General features: G+C 42.9%; 1 protein-coding gene across 4 annotated transcripts in view; it reads left to right on the forward strand.

Annotated features, from left to right (window-relative positions):
• MAK (male germ cell associated kinase) overlaps positions 1-22,230 on the forward strand; it is a gene marked incomplete at both ends in the record, with an annotated part of 41,879 nt that overhangs the window by 18,168 nt on the left and 1,481 nt on the right. For 2 of the 4 annotated variants that reach the window (XM_079713379.1, XM_079713380.1), the window contains 5 exons: positions 129-296; positions 4,197-4,508; positions 8,207-8,379; positions 10,379-10,527; positions 14,440-14,571. In XM_079713379.1, the coding sequence (XP_079569505.1) occupies positions 129-296; positions 4,197-4,508; positions 8,207-8,379; positions 10,379-10,527; positions 14,440-14,571 (934 nt within the window). Of the gene's footprint in view, positions 1-128; positions 297-4,196; positions 4,509-8,206; positions 8,380-10,378; positions 10,528-14,439; positions 14,572-16,260; positions 16,336-18,934; positions 19,055-22,230 lie in introns of all 4 variants that reach the window. The other 2 variants (XM_079713377.1, XM_079713378.1) reach the window with 2 other exon arrangements.

Genomic DNA, 22,230 nt, shown 5'->3' on the forward strand with positions numbered 1-22,230 from the left:
ATTTATATGAGTCAACATTAAAATTTTCATACACAAGTGATTTTTATATTATTACTCTGTTTTAAATTGATCATTAAAAACAAATTACTTATTGCCTCCCCTCCCCCACTTATATATTCCTTAAACAGAGTGACTGGCCGGAAGGGTACCAGCTTGCATCCTCTATGAATTTCCGCTTTCCCCAGTGTGTTCCTATAAACTTAAAAACTCTTATTCCCAATGCCAGTAGTGAAGCTATTCAGCTTATGACTGAAATGTTGAGTTGGAATCCAAAGAAACGACCAGCAGCAAGCCAGGTAAGACAGATGTCCCTGGTATAGTTGTGTGTGGGTTTTTTTTTTTTAATTTGAGGTTTTACATTATCGGGGATATTTTTCTTTACAAAGACAAGTCTATTTTCAACCAGAGCTTTACCAAGAGAATTAAGTCCTAAAGCTTAAGGCTTTATGTAATGATTTAACTTCTAGGCATGTAAGATTCTTGGGAGAATTGCAAAAATAGCCACTCCAATGATTTTTCTGTTTTGTGGTTCAAATGAGGAACCCTGTAGAAGTTGAGGCTGAAAGGAATTAATCTCTAATGGTAAAAATTCAGGCATGTCGACACTTTGATCTCTGACTTCTAGCCTCCAGGATGGTGACAAAATACATTTCTCTTGTTTAAGCCGCCCAATCTGTGGTACTTGTTATAAGAGCCTTAGAAAACTACACGGTGAGGATAACTCTCTGGGGGAATAAAGCTGTATCTCTCTGGCTTCTGAGGTGAGGGCAGAGGCATTTGGATTTACTGTTCCACTTAGATGATGTACACTAGGAGAAAAATGATCCCTCCTCCACCACCACAGGAAATAAGTGGTTGGCTATGAAGGCACAATGGATTCTGGACAGAGAATGAATGTCCACTTCAATAACCTTTCAAGGAAGTTTTGAAATCACTATTCTTTCAACATTTATGGAGCACAGACTAAGAAACTAAGTGCCTGGTAGTATGTTAGGTGGTTGGAATTTCAGGTATGAATATACGACCCCTTTCCTGGCCTGGTGGAACATTCTGCAAGCACTCAATTTTCTACCACACTTTTTTGGGGGACAAAGTGCTTTGATAATTTAGAGACAGTTAACACAGAGAGACGTATAGGGATGATCCTTCCACCCAGAGGAAGGCTGGTGGTAAAATTTAAGGAAGAATTTGCAAAGGAAATGACATTTACACTAGGCATTAAAAATGTTGGAATTTGCTCACACTTCTTTTCCATCTAGCATCTTCCTTTCCCTTCTTTCTCTGGCAAAGTGCTAGAGCTCTCAACGTTGAGGCAGTGGCAGAACCGGAGGATGAATGGGAATGGGGAGATGGTGGGAAATGGGCTAGAAAGACAATTATGAAATAACAAAAAATCAGCGATTTAGAATTAGAAAAATGTTGACCTGATTTGCACAGGATAGTTTGTATTTTCTGTATGACTCCAAATGTTTATGATGAGCTTGTGTTCATTTCATAGTTTAAAAGAATAAAGAAGAAAGTAAAAGTCAAAAAAAAATTCAGGCATGTGACCAGCTAATTAGGAAGAAATTTGTCACAGGTAGTAAAAGAGCATCTCTTCAGTTAGACAACCTAGTAGACTTTCCGACGCTCTCCTACTGTGTAGAGGACGCAGGTTCCCTCGACACAGCGGTATCATCCCTCCACAGGACGGGAGTAATGCTCCCTCTCCGGCTCCCACAAGAGGGCAGCGTGTGATACCCATGCTTGCCTCCTTTGTGACTATACCCTCAATACCTACAGACGAATCCTGTCTCATGGTCTTAAAAACGCCATGGTTTTATCTGCAAAGGGCTTAAATTAAAAAGTCATAACAGGCTTTATGGTATTCTTATTGTTATTTAAATATAAACTGAGGATTGAAATAAACCAAATAATTATTTGGCTTTTAAAAAATTTAATTTGAGAAGATATTTTCTAAAGGTCAACTGGAAGAACAAATAGGAAAGAATAGCTCAGACAGGTTTGAACAATAATAAATAATCAGAGGACGGTGGTAGGGTTAGACAGCTTGCCCTGTCAAACATTAAAATAATCTGTAAAATGGTAGTAATTACAAAAGTGGGGTCCTGGTATGAGGTACTTACAGTTGCAGAAGCTGCAAGTCTGTGTAAGGTAAAATCTCTCTCTATATATGTGTATGTATATGAAAGACAGTGTATATGAAAGACTAGAAAGAAGTACTGAAAAGAAAAACATCAAAATGTGAGCAGTAGTTTTCTCTTGGTGTTGGCTTTAGAGATGATTTTAATTTCTTCTTGAGAACTTTCTATACATTCCTTATTCTCTTCAATCAATATTCCCTTAACAAACAGGAAAAAAGAAGTTATTATTTTTTTAAGATCCTCTGTTTCTTTAAGGATGCTAGCTGGTATCTTAAAGAGGAAAAGTTACAGATGAAGCCCTGAAATGACAAAACATTCATAAAGCTTCTAGCTCCAAAATGTACATTACTGACTTAGGAATAGTGACATACTAATTAATGGGGCTACTTAATCCAGAACCTGAGTGCCTTCTGCGTGTCAGGTACTGATGTATTTAAATCGTCTACAGTTGTTGTTGTTGTTGAGTTCCACTGAGCAATGTCCATGTAGTAAACACACACATCAGGTGTGGTAGGGGACACAACGCAGTTTCTAAGGGGAAACTTAGAAGAAAACCTTTTTCTACCTCTGCCAAAATATACGCCTCCCAGCCCTTCACCTCTTCCTTGTTCACTACTTTTTTTTTTTTTTTTTTGCAGTATGCGGGCCTCTCACTGTTGTGGCCTCTCCCGCTGCGGAGCACAGGCTCCGGACGCGCAGGCTCAGCAGCCATGGCTCACGGGCCCAGCCGCTCTGCGGCATGTGGGATCTTCCCGGACCTGGGCACGAACCCGTGTCCCCTGCATCAGCAGGCGGACTCTCAACCACTGCGCCACGAGGGTAGCCCTGCCCTGCTTTTTAATGGAAGCAGGGAGACAGGGAGAGGTTACGTTACAGGAGTTGCCTCTGTCCATCTAAAATCTGCCCCTGCACGCCTGCGAAGTTAACTGTGGATCAGGGCTACGCCTCCACATAGGCGGGTACTGGCTTAGGGCAGGAGGTGCAGGGGAACAGGGCTTCATTATCTTAGGGAGCAGCCCCTTCCCCGATACACACACACAAAACAGCAGAACTGGGAACTTCCCTCCCCACCCAGACATGCAGTACTGATAAGGGGAACTGTATCCATAGCTGAGCTGCACAGAGAGCTTCAGACACTCTCCAGACCAGTTTTCACCAACCTCGGGACTTCTGACATTTTTGACCCGCTAATTCTTTGCTGTGGGGAGTCTGTCCTGTTCGTTGTAGGATACTGAGCAGCATCCCTGACAGCATGCCTAGATGCCCGGAGAGCCTCCCAGCCCCCGAGTTGTGACAATAAAAAAAAAGGTCTCCGAAGAGGCAAAATACCACCAGTTGAGAACCACTGCTCTAGCCTGTGTCACCCAGATGGTCACCAGCTCTGTCCCCTACCCCCCACTTCCATGCAGTAACAGTGATTTGATGACTGATCTAGTGAAAACTCAGTGACCATTTTTACTAGTACTTTTATAGTTTATTCCCATAAGTACTTTCTCTTTGCTGTTATATTGTTAAAAGCTTATTTCAATTTCTTAGAATTTTTTTTATTGCTAGTAGACATGTACTTATAGTTAGGCTACAAATAACCCTGAATTTTACATGATGTTAATTAGTTAAAATAAACTACGCAGAAGGCTTTCTTAACTCATTTCTTAATGCCTTTATGGAGTCTAAAACATTATCAGTATCTAGTGTTTTAGTTTGAGTTAATCACATCAAATTCAGCCACTGCTTATAAGCTAGACTTTGTTTTTTATACAGTCTTTAAAAGAACAGTTGCCTTGACTGGATGTTAAAATTACAAGTGCGTTATACATTCTTTCTACTAATATGTACTTTTTCATTTTTTTTAATGAAATTTTCTTCTCAAATCATTTTTTTTTTCTGGGTATCTTTTTAAAGTCATCACATAAGGGGAAAACTGGATGCTTTCTAAATCTCTGAAGCTTATGTAGACTAGTGATATATGTCTAGCCCAGCACTGGACAAGAGTTTATATGCAATAAAGTTAGGTGAAACCGTTTTCCATTTGTTATTTCCATGCTTCTTTAGGCATTGAAACACCCATATTTTCAAGTTGGTCAAGTATTAGGCCCTTCCTCACATCATCTGGAATCGAAACAGCCTTTAAATAAGCATGTGCAACCACTAGAGTCCAAGCCACCTGTAGTTGATCTAGAACCTAAGCCTCTGCCAGACATAAGTGACCAGACTGCCGGACAGCCCCAGCCGAAAAACAGCCACCAGCCACTGCAGTCCATCCAGCCGCCACAGAACACGGGTGTCCAGCAAGCGCCCAAGCAGAAGAATCAACAGAAACACCCGCCAACACTATTTCCAAGTATCGTCAGAAACGTGCCAACCGTAAGTAGCCCATAATGACACTTTAGATGCGATGGTTTGGTTCCATTAGGATTTTGTTTCTAGGCATTCTAAAAACGTTGGGGAAGACATAAAAGATGTCCGTCTGTTTCCTTTCTCAATACAGACCCAGAACCCAAAACAGTGTCTGGCACATGGTAAATTCTCAACAAATATCTGTTGAATGAATGAATGAATGAATAATTGTCCACACTGTTTTTGAACCACCTCCAGGGTCTTGAGGTGTCCACATTATCTTTGGGGCAATTCTGACTACTAGAAAGTTCTTCCTCATACTGAGCTAAAATCTGGTTTCTGTAGCTTTTAATAAAAGTTAATCACTCTTCCAGAAAGGCAGCCTTTCCGATATTTGAAAATCACCCTTACATTATCTGCCCCTTTCTCTAAGAGAAACACCCTCAGTTCCTTCACGTACTCCACAGGGATGTAATTCACTGATGCCTGAGTGACCCTCGGTTCCTGTGTATGAAGGAGCCTTTGAGTCCCCTCACCTTCCTGCTTCCTCTGCCAGAACCAGAGGCAGACAGTAGGTAGGAAGTATAAAACAGGGTGAATTACCGCCAACATTCCAGAACCCTGTGTTCACTCGTGCCATCAAGGACTACTTTTTTTTTCTTGGAAGGCCCATAAAATGTTGACTCACATTGGGAGGGAAGGAAAGGAAGTTAACATTACTAAATAGCTACTAAGTGCCATGCACTATGCAACACCCTCCCACCCTCTCGTATGCATTCACTAAGTTAAAGTACCCAATAAACTAGCCCGAAATTTTTAGATGGCTAATGAGTTCCAGAGTTGGGATTGAGCATTCTGTTAACTACAATTCCCAAGTCTGTTTTTTACAAGTGCTTCTGCTCAATCACATATTCTATACCTCTCATTGTGTATTTGATCTCTAGGATTCAAAAAATTGGAAGACCTTATCTTTACCTCTCACACTTCTAGTAAGTATTTTTGAACCCTTATTTTGTCTTCTCAGTTTAACCATTCTGCCCAGCTTGTCACCAGCTATGGAATGGTTGTTCATTTTTTTCCTCCTGTACCTTCACGATGAACAGAATAGCAATGTACCCTTGGGACAGCAAGCCACTAGAACCTTCTTCTAGATGGATACCAATCCATTAATCAGTACTCTTGGTCAGATTATTGAACTATGTACTTGTCTCAGTCTGCTCAGGCTGCCATAAGAAAATACCATAGATTGGGTGGCTTAAATAACAAAAATTTACTTTCTCACACTTCTGGAGGTTGGGAAGTCCAAGATCAAGGTGCCAGCCAACCTGATTCCTGATGGGGCCCTCCTCCTGATTTGTAGAAAGCACCTTCTTGCTTTGTCCACATGGCAGAGAGAGAAAGCAGCTCCCTGGATTCTCTTCTTCTAAGGGCACTAATCCCACCATGAGGGTCCCCACCCTCATGACCTCATCTCATCCCCAGTAACCTCCCAAAGCCCCATCTCCAAATACCAACCCATTGGAGTTGGGGTATAAATTTTGGTGGGACATAAACATTCAGCCCATGACAGTACTGATGCTCCTTTGTTGTCCTTTCATTACTTCATTTCTTTGATAGCATGAAAGAAGACCCTGTCACCTCCTTTGCTGAAGGCCATATAGACTACATGCATTCGCTGTCTGCTTTTTATGAAAAATGGTGGCCTGTGTGATCTACCACCTTTTTTCCTTAGTGCTCAAAAACTTTCTCTTTAATAACTGATGTTAGAATCTTTGCCCTCATCTGGTACCAAACTTATTAATGTGGAGTTTGCAAAAATCCACCTTCTACTTTATAAAAATTATTAATATTTATCCCTTTCCAATCTTCTTAGACATGAGATGACTTGATGTTACTGGCATTGTTCAGCAGGACCCTAACATACACTTCAGCTGAAATAATAAGTCTCAGACTCAGCCAAGTATAACTTTTGATTAACTCTACTCACCTGGGGCTTTAGATCTTCTTATTCTCCTTAGTCTGGAGCTCATTCTCTCCGACCAAGAAACAAGAGTATAAGAGAAGTCGGCAAATACCACTTTTTGTTCATCATCCATCACTGTGGCACCATCAGCTTCAAGCAATGGCATATCCATTCTTTAAGCATCTTCTTACTTCATACACAGCTGTATTTGCTGACCTTGCTTCCAAATTCCCCAATTTTCCATTGCCTTTTGGATTTTTCAGTTTATATGCCCCCAAACCACCCCATGGTCTGCCCCAGACCAGGTCTTCTTCCTCATTCCTTATTTTTGTTAACAGAGCTACCATTCTGAGACAGTCAGGCTCACATTTTTAAAGCCATCCCTGCCTTTCCTTCTCTGTGTCCAATAGGATTACATTCAGTGACTTATGACAGAACCTGACCACTGTGGCTTAAACCACGAGGGGTTGTTTTTCTCTCATGGCGAGAAGGCGGGTGATGGGTAAGCCAGGGCTGGTGCAGCTCATAAAAGGAACCAGACTGCTCTGTCTTCCTGCTCTACCGCCCTCCTCAGCAGGTGACTCTCGGTCCTGTGGCCACAGCTGGCTGCTGCTCCTTTGGGGTTGCATCTGCCTTCCAGAAGGGGGAAGAGTGGAAGACACTGGCACAGGCTGGCAGAGCCTAAACTGTTTCTCATGGAAGCCCCTCCCAACAGACTTGCACTTACAACTCACCGGCTAGGTCATGTCCCATGGCTACACAGGGCTGCAAGGGAGGCTGGCATTTCAGATCTTTTACGTGGGCATATTGCTGCCCTGAACAAAATCTTAGTGAGGAAGCAGTGTCTGCTACACTCTCCTTGACCTCTGTTCGGAGAGACAGAAAGAAGTCCAGACCTTTTATTTCTTGTTAACAGCAAATGTATTCTTTCCTGAGCTTTCCAACCACCATGAACCCGTGGCTCTTGTTACGGCATGCCACTGTAACTGCAAAGGCCTCCTATCTGAGGAGCCTGACCTTTCTCGAATGCTGCCTTTATCACATCACTTTTTAATCTCAAAAACATCCAGTGTTCTCCACTGCCCATAGGACAGCTGCAATGTCCCAGGCATACAATGAAGGCCCTTCATCATATAGCATCGGCCTGTCTTTACAACCCTATCCTCCATCCAGCACGAACCATCTGCTTCAGTAAACGCAGTCTGCCCTTTCCCCCTGGAACACACTCTGGCACTTTCCTATTAAAAAGCTGTCCTCTATGCATCTCCTCTTCCAAACTCTAGAATAACAACCACAACAATACCTAACCTACAGTAATGCTTATGTGCCAGGCCCTAACCTAAAAACTTTCGATGTATTTTACTATCAAATCCGAAAACACTAAGTTAGATAAATACTGTATGTCGCCATTTAAGGAGAAGGAAACTAAGGCTTTGAAAACTTAAGTCATTTGCCCAAAGAGACACAGCCACATGTGGCAGTTTTCCAGATTACACATCAACGAAGAGTCCATTCTGATCCTACGTATTCAAGACTTCCCCAACCCAAGTTCACAGTGATCTGTCCTCTCTCAATTCCCTACCTATTCCCTACCTATATGTGCTACCTATTTTTTAAATACTTTTAAATATGTATATATGTTATCTCCTTAACTGTATGGCAAGCTCCCTGAGGATGGGGACTCAGCATCATATATAATAGCTTGCACATAAAAGGCATTCGGAACCCGATTAAAGATGACGATACTGGTTTCCCACCACAGAAGCCAAATGGCACTCTGGGCCATAAAGGTGCCAGGAGGCGTTGGGGTCAGGCTGTGTTCAAGGCTGAAGATGGTTGGGAAGAGTTTGAGGACTGTGACTTCGGGGTCTCCCATTCCAAGAAGCCAAGCATGAGTGTTTTCAAAGAAACGAGGAAAACAGATTCTCCATTTCGGTAAGATTTCACATTTCTCGGGAAAATATGTTTTCACCCGGCATCAACTTTACTCATTAAGTATAAATGAGTGTACGTATTAAAAGACAAGAAGTAGCTTAACGTCGTTTCTCCGTCAAATCCAGACCTCTGTGCTCACCTCTGAAAAAGCAAGACTCCTGACTCCCTCACAGTGACGGCGCTCAGCACCAGTGGCTGGGCGTGTGTGGAGGCAGTTCTAGTTCAGTTTCTCGTGCCCCCTGTTAAATTATGATCCCCATAATTCCCATTTGAAATCCACGTGCCTCTTCTCAAAAAGCAAAGCACAATCTACAAAGGTAACGGTTTCCTCTGGTGGTGGCGTTCAGAGTTAATCATTTATTTGCTTGCTGTGCTAAACTTTTTTGATCATTTTCTGAACTTTTCCTGGAAGTCTGGTATCTCTAGCAATCCCTTTTCAGTTGGCATCATCATTAGCGCATTATTCAACTTGGAGGTGAAGATGGGTGAAATTTTGGTGAATATTTTGGGAGAATATTTTCCTCGTCCCTGCCCCGCCTTTGAACAGAAGAGGAATAGGGAGAAAAGACGGCGCGTGAGTCAGGCAAATTTCTCTCACAGCTGGTTGGCGCTGCACGGTGCAGAAGTCTGCACTTTGGAGTACACATACCTCTGAAGGTGTATGAAGACTTCCCATGGGGAGATAATTCTCAGCCAGTCAATTTCCAGATCCCCAAGTTCCACAGGTACTCCTCCCTAAAATCCACAAACTTGAGAATAAACAGAATAAACCTGCTGAATCCCCCTTCCACTTTTAAGTCACAAAGTCACACCTCTCAGCCACTTCCAATCTTGCTGAGCACGAGAGTGTAACAAGCGCTGAGGTGCTAACCAAAGGGACAGATCAGAAGACTGGCTGTTCACCCTTCCTGGTCCTGTATGTATTTCTCTTAAGGGGAAAACCCGGCATTTAGAAACAGGGTATTTTAGCCTGTGTTGGAAAGCAGGGTGTAAACACAGTGGCCGGAAATGAGTAGGGTTGTTTCTAATGAAGGGGGCTCCCTGTGTCCAGGGCCACCCCAAAGTGGTGGCCAGCAGTTCAAAGGGCCAATCACATCAGTGTCCATCCCTGAGGGGGTCGACGTGGTGAGCAGGACTTTCCCGGGGGGGGGAACCGCGGAGGCCTGGGGTCAGACAGGTGACGAGAGCTGGCCAGGGGGGCCAGGCCTCAGCACAGGAAGAGGCCCGGTCACAGGTGGGAGAGAAGGTCGTGGTGCAGGGCTGCACACAGAGCGACAGGCAGCAAAACCAATCGCAGCCCCATCCTCTGGCAGCGAAGGCTGCCGCTCGGACAGATGGCCTCGGGAGCTAGACAGAGCTAAGCCTGGATGCCGGAAGACCTCCGTTCCTACACAGAACTGGGGCCGTAGGAGGCCGGGCACTGGGGGACAGAGGCACCCCGCCAGGCACCCAGCCAGGCGCTCGCCACCGCCCAAGTCGATTCTGCCTTCTGGGGAACAGGCACATCTCAACAAATGCATGATGTCTCTGTATGTCGTTAGGCTCTTTGGAAATTCTGTTTGGGGACTTTCCTAACACTTCCCCACTTCAGTTCTCTTAGCCCAGCCTAAACCGTGTTCTAACCTTAGTGGTTACACACTGCTGGAGTAGCCAGCTGGAGATGGCTGTGATTCTCTTCCCTTCCAACACGCCATCTTCCCACATCACAAATCCACAGCTGCAGCTGTCGCAGGAAAAATGGAAACATACTGCACACAGGCAGTTTGCTGCTTAGTTACAAAGCTTTCTGCCTCATACTGTCCAGTATTAGGAATGATTCTATGCACTGCCCGATATCTACTCAGGGAGAGGGGCTGTCATTTAGTGCTCCTATCGGCAGAAGGTCTCTGATGGAAACCACTGACTGGCTTGAAAAGACGGGCGGAGGGTGGGCGAGAGCATAGACGCCGTCATCTTCCCGTTCTTCACCCGGTGATGCTACTTTATGTTGACTTTCAAGGCTTCCAGAGTCAGTACCTGCAGGCCCCAACCACTCAACAGGGGAAAACAAGAACTTACCCGCTGCTATTTCCCTAAAATCTGATCCTGAACTGTCAACTGCTTCAACAGCTAAACAGTACTATTTGAAACAATCAAGATACCTTCCAGGTAAGCAGAAAAAATAAAATGTTTCCTGGTAACTAGAATAGTTAATAGGTCATGCTCCAGGGTCTTTGAATCTCTGAAGAAAGGGCACCAGTGAAATACAATCACAGTGCTCTTTGCGGGCTCAGCCTGTCACCGGGGACTTTTCTGGACCTCCTGCCTCTGTGAAGTCTGCTCAGGAAATGCCTGGCAGCCACCAATCAAGATGACGAGTATGCTTCAGAAAATACCACCCTCCCCCACCAAAGCTATGCCTTCTGTAAACTGTATTCAAACAATTCTGCACTCCCATTACCAGTTCTTATAAGAGGTAGAATTTTATACTGTTTCCTAAATGATCTGTGTTTTTAAAAGATCATTCTGGCTGCTAGGTAGACCACGCTAGGGGCTCAAAAAGGGTAGGGGACTGGTCGAGGGGCCCAAGGAGACTGGTCAGGAGGCCACTGCACACGTCTGGATAGAGAGGGTGATGACTTGTTCCTTAGGACGGTGAGAGGAGTGGGAATTAAGACCGGAAGAGAGGGTGCACTTTTGAAAGGTGCAAAGACACCAGTTTAGTAAGTTTCGGTGCTGAAACCGTGAGGAAGTTCTGATCTGACTGAAAAAGCAGGGGTGTAATGAAGTTTCCAGAACACAGATTCATGGGGGACACTTTTCCCTGTTTAAAAAAGAAAGAAAATTGAATCCATTTCACTGAAATAAAATCAGTGCTTCATCTTCGCTGTAGAAGTGCGCCCTCTGGTGGTGGAAGAGGGTATTGTAAAATTTTTGGCAGACACCTGTTTTCCCAGCTCTGTTTGCTCCCCTCATGCAGTTTTCAGAAACGTATTTCAGGGTATCTGAGACCCATCTGATCATTTCCTTTTTCACCAGAAAGATCTAACAAATTCTACTAATTACGCTGGGTCAGAAGCATGGCTGTAATTGAAGCCTAAGAAATAGACTCAAAATTAGAACGAACTGTTTGAAATCTAAACCTGAGCCTGACTGTACCCTATTTTGGCATGTTTGGTCTCAAAGGTGGCCCCTGTAAAGCTGGGTGAGATCTGAAACTAGAACTGAGCTCAGTTCAGTCACTTGGACAAACATTTACTGAGCACCTATCGTGATCCAGCAACTGCAGAGGACAGAAATGCAAAGGAGAAGTGATCCTTGACATTTATTTACGGTCTGTAGTTAATTCACTGAATAGCCTCAGGAATAACAAAGAGTATTATCTTTGGGGGCCTTCCTTTTTTTTTTTTTTTTTTTTTACCATAAAGCCAAGTATTAAGGTCTTATTAAGCATCAACTTTTAGGGTCATGGAAGCTCGAGAAATGTACCATATAATTTCAGGGCAGCCTGACATTATACTACAAGGACTGGCAGATCTGTGACACTGGCCTTCAGGGAGAGGGACGCAAGAGTCATAGTTATTGACCTGCTACTGACCGGCTGTGTACTGGAGCACGACTCTGAGATTCTGTTTTCTGTTACTTAACGATGGGACTGCAGTCATCCATCAGCTCGCCCCGTAAGCCTTGGGTACTTAATTATCACAAGGTAGTTGTGACAAATAGAGTAGACAGTGGAGGTGCTAACGACCTCGGCGTGCCCTCTGCTCTCACTCCCGGTCCCAGCACTTTTGAAACCCTGTTCTGTGGATCCTTCTAGAGTCCCATCATCACTACGGTGCTTCCTTCCACCCAGTGTATCCAACGTCCTGTGTCATTTGTATATGTGCCTCTCCTACTGCATTTTAAGTTTCTTAGCGAGACCCACGAACTCCCCTGTGATCCGCTGCCTGCTCCCCTCTCCAGCCTCACTCTGGGCCACACCCTGCCCCTGCTCCATCCTTGCTGAGGACTCCAGAGTTGTTCCCCTTCCCAGGTCCACTGCCCACACTGACGCCTCTCCCAGGAACACACCTCCCCAACTCCTACCAAGTCCTTATCCTGATTCACATTCCAGCTTAAAATTTCCTTTATAGAAGACTGGCTTTGTGGCTTCTGTTTTTTGCAGCCTCGGCACCAGATTCTTCTGCATAATTTGCACACTGCTAATTACGCACCTAATTATCTATAACTGTTCATGTCTCCCTTCTCACTAGAGTAGATTATAAGAGCCACAAGGGCAGAAACTGGTCTACTTTGTTCACCACTTTTTCTCCAGTGCCACACACACTGCCTGGCACGTGGTAGGTGCTCAGTAAATATTTGCTGACAGACTTTTTTAATATCCTTTGAGGGGACGGGATGATAGTATATTAATTTTTGCTTCTCTTTAACGGTGTTCGGTTATAGAAGGTACCCCAGAAAAGCTTGTAAACTAATACATGTTTTAAAATTCCAGATTTTGTCTATTTCCAAGAAAATTGAAATCTTTTAACAAAGAGTTAAAGCAATTATTTTCAATAGTGTAGTATGTATTTACTGAAAAAAAAAAAAGGACTAGGGATATCACAAGGCTAATCGTATTAAAATAATTTAAGTATTCAGGGCCCATTCTTTGTTGAACTGTATTTATAAAAAATATTCACCTAGGGCTTCCCTGGTGGTGCAGTGGTTGAGAGTCCGCCTGCCGATGCAGGGGACACGGGTTCGTGCCCCGGTCCAGGAGGATCCCACATGCCACGGAGCGGCTGGGCCCGTGAGCCATGGCCGCTGAGCCTGCGCGTCCGGAGCCTGTGCTCTGCAACGGGAGAGGCCACAACAGTGAGAGGCCCGCATACCGCAAAAAAAAAAAAAATTCACCCGAAGAGATTTGTAGTTTTCTCCCCTGACCTTGCACCTTCTTTGGGGGTAAATATCGTGTGTGTGTGTGTGTGTGTGTGTGTGTGTGTGTGTGTGTGAAGATGTTTTTAACCTGAGTAATTGCTACCTAGTGCATCTTCTTTATTGTCAGGGAATTGCCTATTATAGTTCTATTTGTAGGTATTTTATTAGAAACCAAAATCCATAAAGAGCAATATCCTATAATAAAGGGAAATGATCTACCTGATGGAGTGTTTCCTTAGAGAACTGATGACAGGTAACCTTGTGGCTTGGTTTGGAACAACCAGGCTTGTTTCTGGCTTTAAAACAATGAATATTATTATATGTCTCATAAATGTGAAACCTTGCCAAGGAGTTCACTTTGGGAAAAGTCAAAGCTCCCCCGAAACAGGGACTGACCCTCTCTCTACATTAATAGTAGTCCTCGGTAAGGATGTTTTCTACACTAAAGAGAACTCTACACGTATGACCCGGAGGCTTAGACGGTGTGATGTCTCTGGCGGCTGCTAAGCTGAACCCAATTTAATTATCAGTCAAAAGAAAGCAAGTTCAGGAAGTTCTCAAATCTCTTAAAACTAGGTTAAAACAACACCCTTTGACCACTGGGACCAAAGTCCAAGGCCGAGTCCACATTTCACAGATTTCAGAAAATCATAAACAATTAGCTATTTATATTTTACTATATCCGATATGCAAATAAGCTTCACGGATGGATCTTTACATGTACTTCCGAACTTCTCAGTTCCCCTGGGTTCTTGGCCGCGTGTCTGTTTTCCCCAGCTACCCCAAGTGTTCCTCATGGGTCTGGCACAGAGCATACACTCAAAATAAGTGTATGACATGGAAATATCTTTTGGAAGAAAATTTTTGTGCCACCTCAAATTTTAAGAGACATTTAGCCAGAAATGTCCAATGTTTATCATTACTTGTATTACAGAAAATAACTTAACGTTTCTAAAAGACACCGTGAGGATTCCAGGTTATTGTATTTAGGGCTGAGGATCATGTGAGGGTCCATCAAAAAGCAAGTATTTGCTACACTGTAGCCAAAATTTATTTCCATTCCCTCACATTCTTTCTAGTCTTAGTTTGAATGGATATTTTTCCTTCAAGTTTATGATCACACTCTAACCTTTGAAATGACTGTTTTGTTCTTCTAAGGTGTAAACCCCAAGAACGTGTCCTTGATAGCCAGTGGAAAGGATACAAACCCATATACCTGGAATAGCCAGTTACTTCCTAAGTCGTTGGGACCCACGGGGGCAGAAATTGCTTTCAAAAGGAGTAATGCAGGTAAAGCAAGACTACATTTAAAGTATGAACTTACACTGTTTTCCTTCTGCGGATTTTTACTTTTAAATGTTTCCTTTTTCCCCAAAGTGTAAAAATATGTGGGGTGCCAGTCAAAGGGCTAGTTTGATATATTGGTGTCAGTGTTGAGAAAGTGAGTAACTCTGATGACTGGGGAACAAATAAATCCTTTTTAAGTCAAGTGGTTTCCAGTTCTTAGCTTTTAAAAAATTGAAGGAGAACCTAATTGAGTTATAGCTAATAGATAATTAAAAATCATTTGTGAAAATAACAACACTGTAAATCAACTGTACTCCAATATAAAATGAAAATTTTTTTGAAATCATTTTTTATGAGATCACTATGTGATATTTGATCTGTAACTCTGAATAGTGTTCAAAGACTATAGTAACAAAGCTGTAACAAAACACCTTTCATTTCCAACTATGCATTTACAAGATTTCTCCTTGCTTCCCATCTTTAAAAAAAAAAAATGAAGCTGAATCCTGTCTGATTTTAGCAATAAGTAATATTTATTGATGGATACATGAACCACTTGAAAAAGGTCCCATCTTTCTCATTAAGAGATGAATTTCCAAGAAAAATCTGACTTTTCACTTTTAATAATCAAATTCTATAATATTCATCTTTTTTGATAAATTATATACAACGAATCATTCTAACTATAATTAACTTAATCCAGAGAAAAGTATTTTAATATACTTATGGTTGGTTACAAGAAATTTTTTTAAAGGTTTCAACCTCTACATATTTTTTGACTGGTTAATTTAAAGACTTTAAAATTATATTCAGATAAAATTTGGGAGTTGACATATGAATGAAAATAAAATTTTAGAGAGAAAAGGGATTCATGTGAAATTTCTACCTGTTAAAAAGGACTGTGGTCATGTATTTCTTTTTTTTTTTTTTTTTTGGCCTTACCACGTGGCATGTGCGATCTTAGTTCCCAGACCGGGAATCGAACAGTGCCCCCTGCAGTAGGAGGGCAGAGTCTTAACCACTGGACCACCAGGGAAGTCCCATGTGGTCATGTATTTCTTAAGTCAGTACTGGTGAGCATAAAATCACTATGGTATTTAGATTCCACTGATTATATTTAAAAGAGATGTAATAGTTTTATTTTTAAATGTCTATAATTACAGTATGCCGGAAGTTAAATCCTTTGGAACTGTAAAACTTATGAGGAAACATTTTAGATATCAGCTTAAAGTGTCTGAAGAGGTAGAGAGTTCTTTCTTAAAAAATATGTAGGTGGTATTGGATCAAAAGAGTTTGAGGGTCACTGTGTAGCAACTGAGGCATCTCCTGAGGTGTTCTGATGTGACATCAAATGCTCTGGGTATTTTATCCACTTAATAGTGCTGTGGGCACTGCAATTTGCTAATTTTTTCTCAGTTATTTAAAAATAATATTCACTGAACCAAGTGGTTAAATACAATCAGGTGAAATGACAGCTGCACAACTTTGAGTCTCAGGGAAATATACGACTGACATCAAATGAAAGCTGAGACAGCACCGAGAACATTTTCTCAGAGAAACATTTTAAGGTTTCTTTCTGCATCTTTTCATTAATCATGGAATCCATTTTTTCTCTGCTTTTCCTATATTTCTCTGCTTTTCCTAACATTCTCCTTATTGTTCATTTTTTCCTTCCATCTGCCTTCTCTTTAGAAGAAAGCATAATTAAACCAATTGAAAAACTATCATGCAATGAAAGTTTTCCTGAAAAATTACAGGACTCACAAGGTAATTTCTGGGCCTCGTAGATGAGTACAATTTGTTCTTTGAATCTCCTGTCCAATTTTCTTCTCAACATCTACCCCAAATCTTGTCATAAAAGGCCACTATGAAGGCCAAGGTCACCTGCTTTTAGGGGTCAGATCAGGACTAGGACAGACAGAAGCATCCACACCATCAAGAACCTTTCTTTGGTAGTTGGAATTCTAAGAGTAATTAGCTCTCAAAAAGATCTATGCTTGTCTTCTTAAATTAATTATGACAAGTTAAAGAAATCAAGCAAATCTACTAAAAATAATTAAAAGAATATTTTCTAATTTTATAACCAATATTCCTGGAAAAAATTTTTTTTAAGTTCTGAGACTCATTTCTGAGCATGAACCATCATTTAAAAGAAAAAGTTAACCAAGTTCATAGAGATGATGGATTTCCTAGAATTTTGCTGTCAGTGGTTTAAACAGTGCTAACTATTGGCTCCAACCTAAAAATTTGTAGCTCACAAGGTACTTCAAATGAAAAGCCAAAATAATTTAAGAAGACAATTTTCTACGCATTTTCCCTTAGCAACTTCTTCCTCCAATAGGAAGAAGCATCCTGTAACTGATCAGTGCATGGGTTTTAGAGCCTGATGTGTCCCTGTTCAGTCACTCACTAGCCTTGTGACCTTGGACAAGTTACTTGGGTCCTCTAAGTCAGTTTCCCCGCCTGTAAGACAGAGGAAATAATACTGACCGAGGCATTATTATACGACCATCCCTAGGATTTTTGTCACACGATAAGCATTTAATAAGTGTTTGCTCTGATGATGGGGATGAGGGTGGGAGAGATCTTTTTTTATTCTGGCCATGCCACGTGGCACGTGGGATCTTAGTTCCCTGACCAGGGATCGAACCCGCACCCCCTGGATTGGAAGTGCAGAGTCTTAACCACTGGATCGCCATGGATGTCCCGGGAGATATGTTCTCAGGCTGCTACTGAATGGGATTACTGCCTTGAACTTCCCTTTCAAAAAGTCTTTTGAAGTAAAGGGCTGATCCGTGAATTAGAACGAGTACCTCAAGGCGAAAAGAAAGGACAAATGAGGCAGCAATGCCTATGCAAAATTCAGCAGTGTTAAAAATCGTATAAACTGATAACGTGTTTACTGTGTAACATCCTTTAGGGTCTGAGAAATAACATTGCCATTTGACATTTGTTGGTCCAGGAGCAAACACTTATTGAGCGCCTGCTGTGCACAGCACCGGACAGACGTCAGGGACACAGGAAGGCAGAGACCAGCCTTGTGGTCAAATGACACCATGTGAAAATAAGCTTCAGTCATAGCTGCCAGATGAACGGTTCTTTGAAACCACCAAGGCGGTCAGAACCCTGATTCACCTTCTCACCGACAAACCTGTCCCTTTTCTGGTGTAGCCAGGCTCCTTAAAAGAGAAGTTACATTCATTTTCCCTCTGATTTCCACTTTACCTCTCAGCTCACTGCAGTCTGTCCTCCGCTTGCCTCGGGCCGCTGAAACGGCTCCTGCCGCGGCCTGTCCTGCTAGCGGCCAAATCCCAGGGCGGTGCCAACCCCACCAGACCTCTGCCTGATTTGCTACTCCTTCCTTGTCGCACGCTGTCTTCTCTGGAGCTTCCAGACCCTATTCCTACCGTCCACCTCTCCACTCTCTCCCCAGCAGGGTCCTTTTCTTTTCTCCCCCTTAGTGTTCTGTTCCCTGGGTTCTGTTCTGTTCTGGGTCTTTGCACATCCCACAGTCCCTCTGAGCTGGATCCTCCAAGCCCATGGCGCCATCACTGCCATGCCCCGATCATTCCAGATCTCCAGGCCTGCTGGACCTCTGTGACTCGAATCTCCCATGGGCACCAGGTCTTTACCCACACTTGATTCTTCCCCTGTATCCTGTTCTCAGTCACCTACACTGCAGACTTAGGGGTTTATGTTACTCTCTTTCCCACCCCTCCCACCCCATACACCTGCTGGTTCCCTCCTCCATCCCTCCATGACCGTCTAAGTTCAGACTCTCTTACTTTCTCTCTCATTTCAGCTACAGCAGTGCCCTCCTGACTGGTCTCCTGCCTTTACATTTCCCCCCAGATTGATCATTCACTAATAGTGATGAGGATGGTGACAGCTGACACGTGTTGGACAGCAGAGCCTATGCTAAGTGCTTTGCATTCATCTCATTCAATCCCTACAACAGCCCCTATGAGAACAGGTGCACTTATCAGGGTGATTTTACAAGATGAAGAAGTGCTCAGAGAGCACCGCAGGGATGGGGGCTTCCTGGCAGGAAATATACTTTCAGGTTAAGAAGTGGAGTCATAAAAACCTGGGTACATTCAGGGGGACACCTTGGGTTCACATTCTAATTTGGTCACTTACTAACTGTGAGAAGTTAGCCAGGTCAGGTGTGCATAGTAACACGCATCTAAGAGGGCTGTTATATGGACTGAATGGGAACATCTGTAAAACCGTAGTGCCGCGCATGAAATACAGATGACGCCCCACAAAACAGAATTGAGACTTAGTAGTGCTTGTAATCAAAGTTACTCTCCAGTGCTTTAAAATATTAACCTTCTGACTCTGAAACTTTATGATACGTCACTAGGAAATCTCAGAAGTTATGCTACTTACAATCAGTCAGGATATATTCCTTCCTTTCTCAAAAAAGAAGTGGGGTCAGCTGGCCAGAGGATACACTTAGCGCCACTCGGTGCGACAGCTTCAGGTAAGAACAAGTCCAGATACAGTTTTTGAGAATTCTGATCAGAAAGGAGCGTTTTAAAGTTTATAGTCACCTTTCCTGAGTGAAGACTTTTAAATTAGTCTCAGCTATTAACTAAAGTTCTGTTTTTGGCAAAATGTCCCATTTTTCTCCCAAAGATGTGGTTTGAGAGTCTAATAAGAGAAGCTACCTCTGATTCAGTGGTTTTTCTCGGTCAGACACACAGACTGTGCCACTGAATCCTCCCAATGACCTGATGAGGTAGATATTTTGTTTTGTTTTGTTTTGTTTTGTGGTACATGGGCCTCTCACTGCTGTGGCCTCTCCCATTGCGGAGCACAGGCTCCAGACGCGCAGGCTCAGCGGCCATGACTCACGGGCCCAGCCGCTCCGCGGCATGTGGGATCTTCCCGGACCGGGGCACGAGCCCGTGTCCCCTGCATCAGCAGGCGGACTCTCAACCACTGCGCCACCAGGGAAGCCCTGAGGTAGATCTTTTACAGATGAGGAAACTGACATTGAGTAATTTACCTAGGGTCACACAGCCTGTAAATAGTGGAGCTGGGATAGAAACTGTCTAATTCCGAAGAGTGTGCTATGCTACACGACGAGATGTGCGAGGATGCACTTTTCAGAGCTTCCCGCCGGGTGCCTGGCACGGAGCGGAAAGTGCACCAGGTGCTGAGACCCTGTTACGTATCAGTTAACGGGTCGTCCTTCTGCAGGTCCATCTTAGGGTTTAGAACTAAACTGCGGCAGAACTTTGACTGGCTTTTGCTCTGTAATACATTAGGTGGTGAAGTTTTATTCCCCACCCTCCGACGCTATGACTAATTAGGTCACCTATTCTGCAGTGGCATGGCGTGTGACAGCCACATTCAGGGGGACGCTCTTGAAACGGAGGTGTGGATTCTGTACTTGAGTTGACCAGATATGACTATGAATGTTCTCTAAGTTATTTCAGTCTAAAATAGATACCCTTCTTAAAGCACCTAAAATAAACACTGAGGCAGATAATTACAAGTTTGATAAGATATCTAGTTACAGTTTAATTTAAAAGCTGACTTCACAAGTCTTCTCCCAGTCTGTCCCAGCCAGGATCTTATATCATAGAACTGCTGATTAGAGTTATCAGTCTTTAAAGCTCATGCTCTTGGAGCTAAAATTGTAAAAAGCACTGGACTTCCGTAATTTTTTATTTCTTACCACGGTAGAACTGCTTAAGCAGTACTCAGTTACCTTATCTGCGAAAAGAACTGCTCCATTATCTCTCTGCTGAAACAAAATATATAAATATTTTATATACAGCAGTAATTTTTATACAGCCTTGAATACTTTAGGGCAGCCTTATCATGAGTCGTCAGCCATGGCTTGGTAGCAATTTTTAATGTGAAGGCAGAAAATCATAACGTCTCAAATTATTTTGAGTACCTGCTCTTAGAAAGTGAAAGTGGGTATTTTTGAACATATTTTTATAAGGGATTGGAGGCCTTTATATATTGATTATTCTGTCACAGATTAGCATGCATATTCCTGTTTTCATTTTCTTAAGTAAAATGCTTTCTCATAACTTTTCATCTCTTCATTTTACTCTGCTTATCAGATTTTCCTACAGATCGTGATAGGAGGAAAGGTAAAAAAAAAAAAAAAAAAGAAGTAAATATTAACCATTCTCAAGTGGCCAGTGCAAATCCTTAGGAAAACACTGTTCTGTAAGAGATGTATCTTCCAGCCCTCCCACTGGTGTGACAGTTTCCCACAAGAGAATAAAACCAGGTCATTACCGTATTCACTCGACTATTTCCCCTTCTCTCAGCCTCCCTCTCTGCTCTGCTTCCTCATCCTCAAGTCTGGAGAAGAAAAATCACATTAATTTCCTCCTCCCTCCCCATGTCATCTCTCAACCCAAACCCCCTCATACCTCCTTGTCCCCTGCTAGATGAGTGACTTCTTTCAGACACAGCTGCCCTCTAGAAGCACGGGGCCCTGTTCTACATGCATTAACTCACTGAACTCTCTCCCAATGGCTCTAAGACAGAAGGTACCATCATTATCTCCATTTTACAGAAGTTTTCTATCTTGCTAAAAGTTATATAGCAGTGGCATGGATTACATTCTTAACTAGAGGCAAACACCTTTTCCTTCAGCAAACATTTCCTACAAGAAGTTAAATGCCCTTGATAGGACACATGCAGGTTTTAAAATAAATGCACAGCAAGTGTTAGAGGGCTGCCAGCTCCCTTCTGGGGAGTGGTGAGGTGTGGGCACAGCCAGCTGCTGAACAAAGCATTTCTTTGCCCCACACGAGACCTGGGCTCCTTTGTCAGCTACTGAGTTCTTCACCAAGGGTGCTGGAGTCCTAAAACTCTGTTATTTCTCAGAAAGGAATCCTAAACGTCAACACTACCGCCTTACTGGCAAAATGATTCCCTTTTCAAAGAAGGTTTTACAAATGTTGGCCTGGACACAGTTTCCTTCCAATGCATTTAGGACTTGACTTACACTATGTCATCATCTGGAAAAAAAGCTTCTCTGGATGTTACTCCCCAGATGCCTCACTTCTCACCCACTGTTAGCTTAAGAAGGGGTTTTCCCTTCCCCTTTCTCTCAGTCACGGGGACTTACTGTCTCCTTCCTCCTGCCCTCCCCTCCCATGTGCTCTCCTCTGCCCATGATACCATTTTGATGTGAGTGCACTAATTTACCAGACTGATGCTGGTCTATATTCCAGTGGGTTATGACTAAAGGGCTATTCATAGAAAATATGGTGCAGTTAACTGGCCCTTCTAGACACTGTCCCTGTCTTTGTTAAGGAGCTTTTTATTGGCTTTGAGAACTTTAAACCCAGTAAGAGTGGGATGAAATGACCTGTCAAACCAAGGAAGAACTCTTGGCCTCCTTGTCCCAACTGAACCACAAAGCAGTTGGGGTGATGGTCACCAGGGCAGTTCCTCACGTAAGGCTTTGCTCCCTTTAAGCTGAGGTTATAGCAACACATCAGGACCCACATGTTCCCATAAGTTCCTCCTATACTTCCAATTCTACAGTAAAAAGAGAAGAAAAAACTGGGAAAACCATGCAAATAAATATAGTACAGCTAGTGTTAGGTGTACAGAATGGTTAGAGAGTCATTTCAAAGTTGACTCCTACAGAATATAATCCAAGAATGACAGCTACCA

The sequence above is a fragment of the Hyperoodon ampullatus genome (assembly GCF_949752795.1).
Source record: "Hyperoodon ampullatus genome assembly, chromosome: 10".
Lineage (NCBI taxonomy): Eukaryota > Metazoa > Chordata > Mammalia > Artiodactyla > Ziphiidae > Hyperoodon > Hyperoodon ampullatus.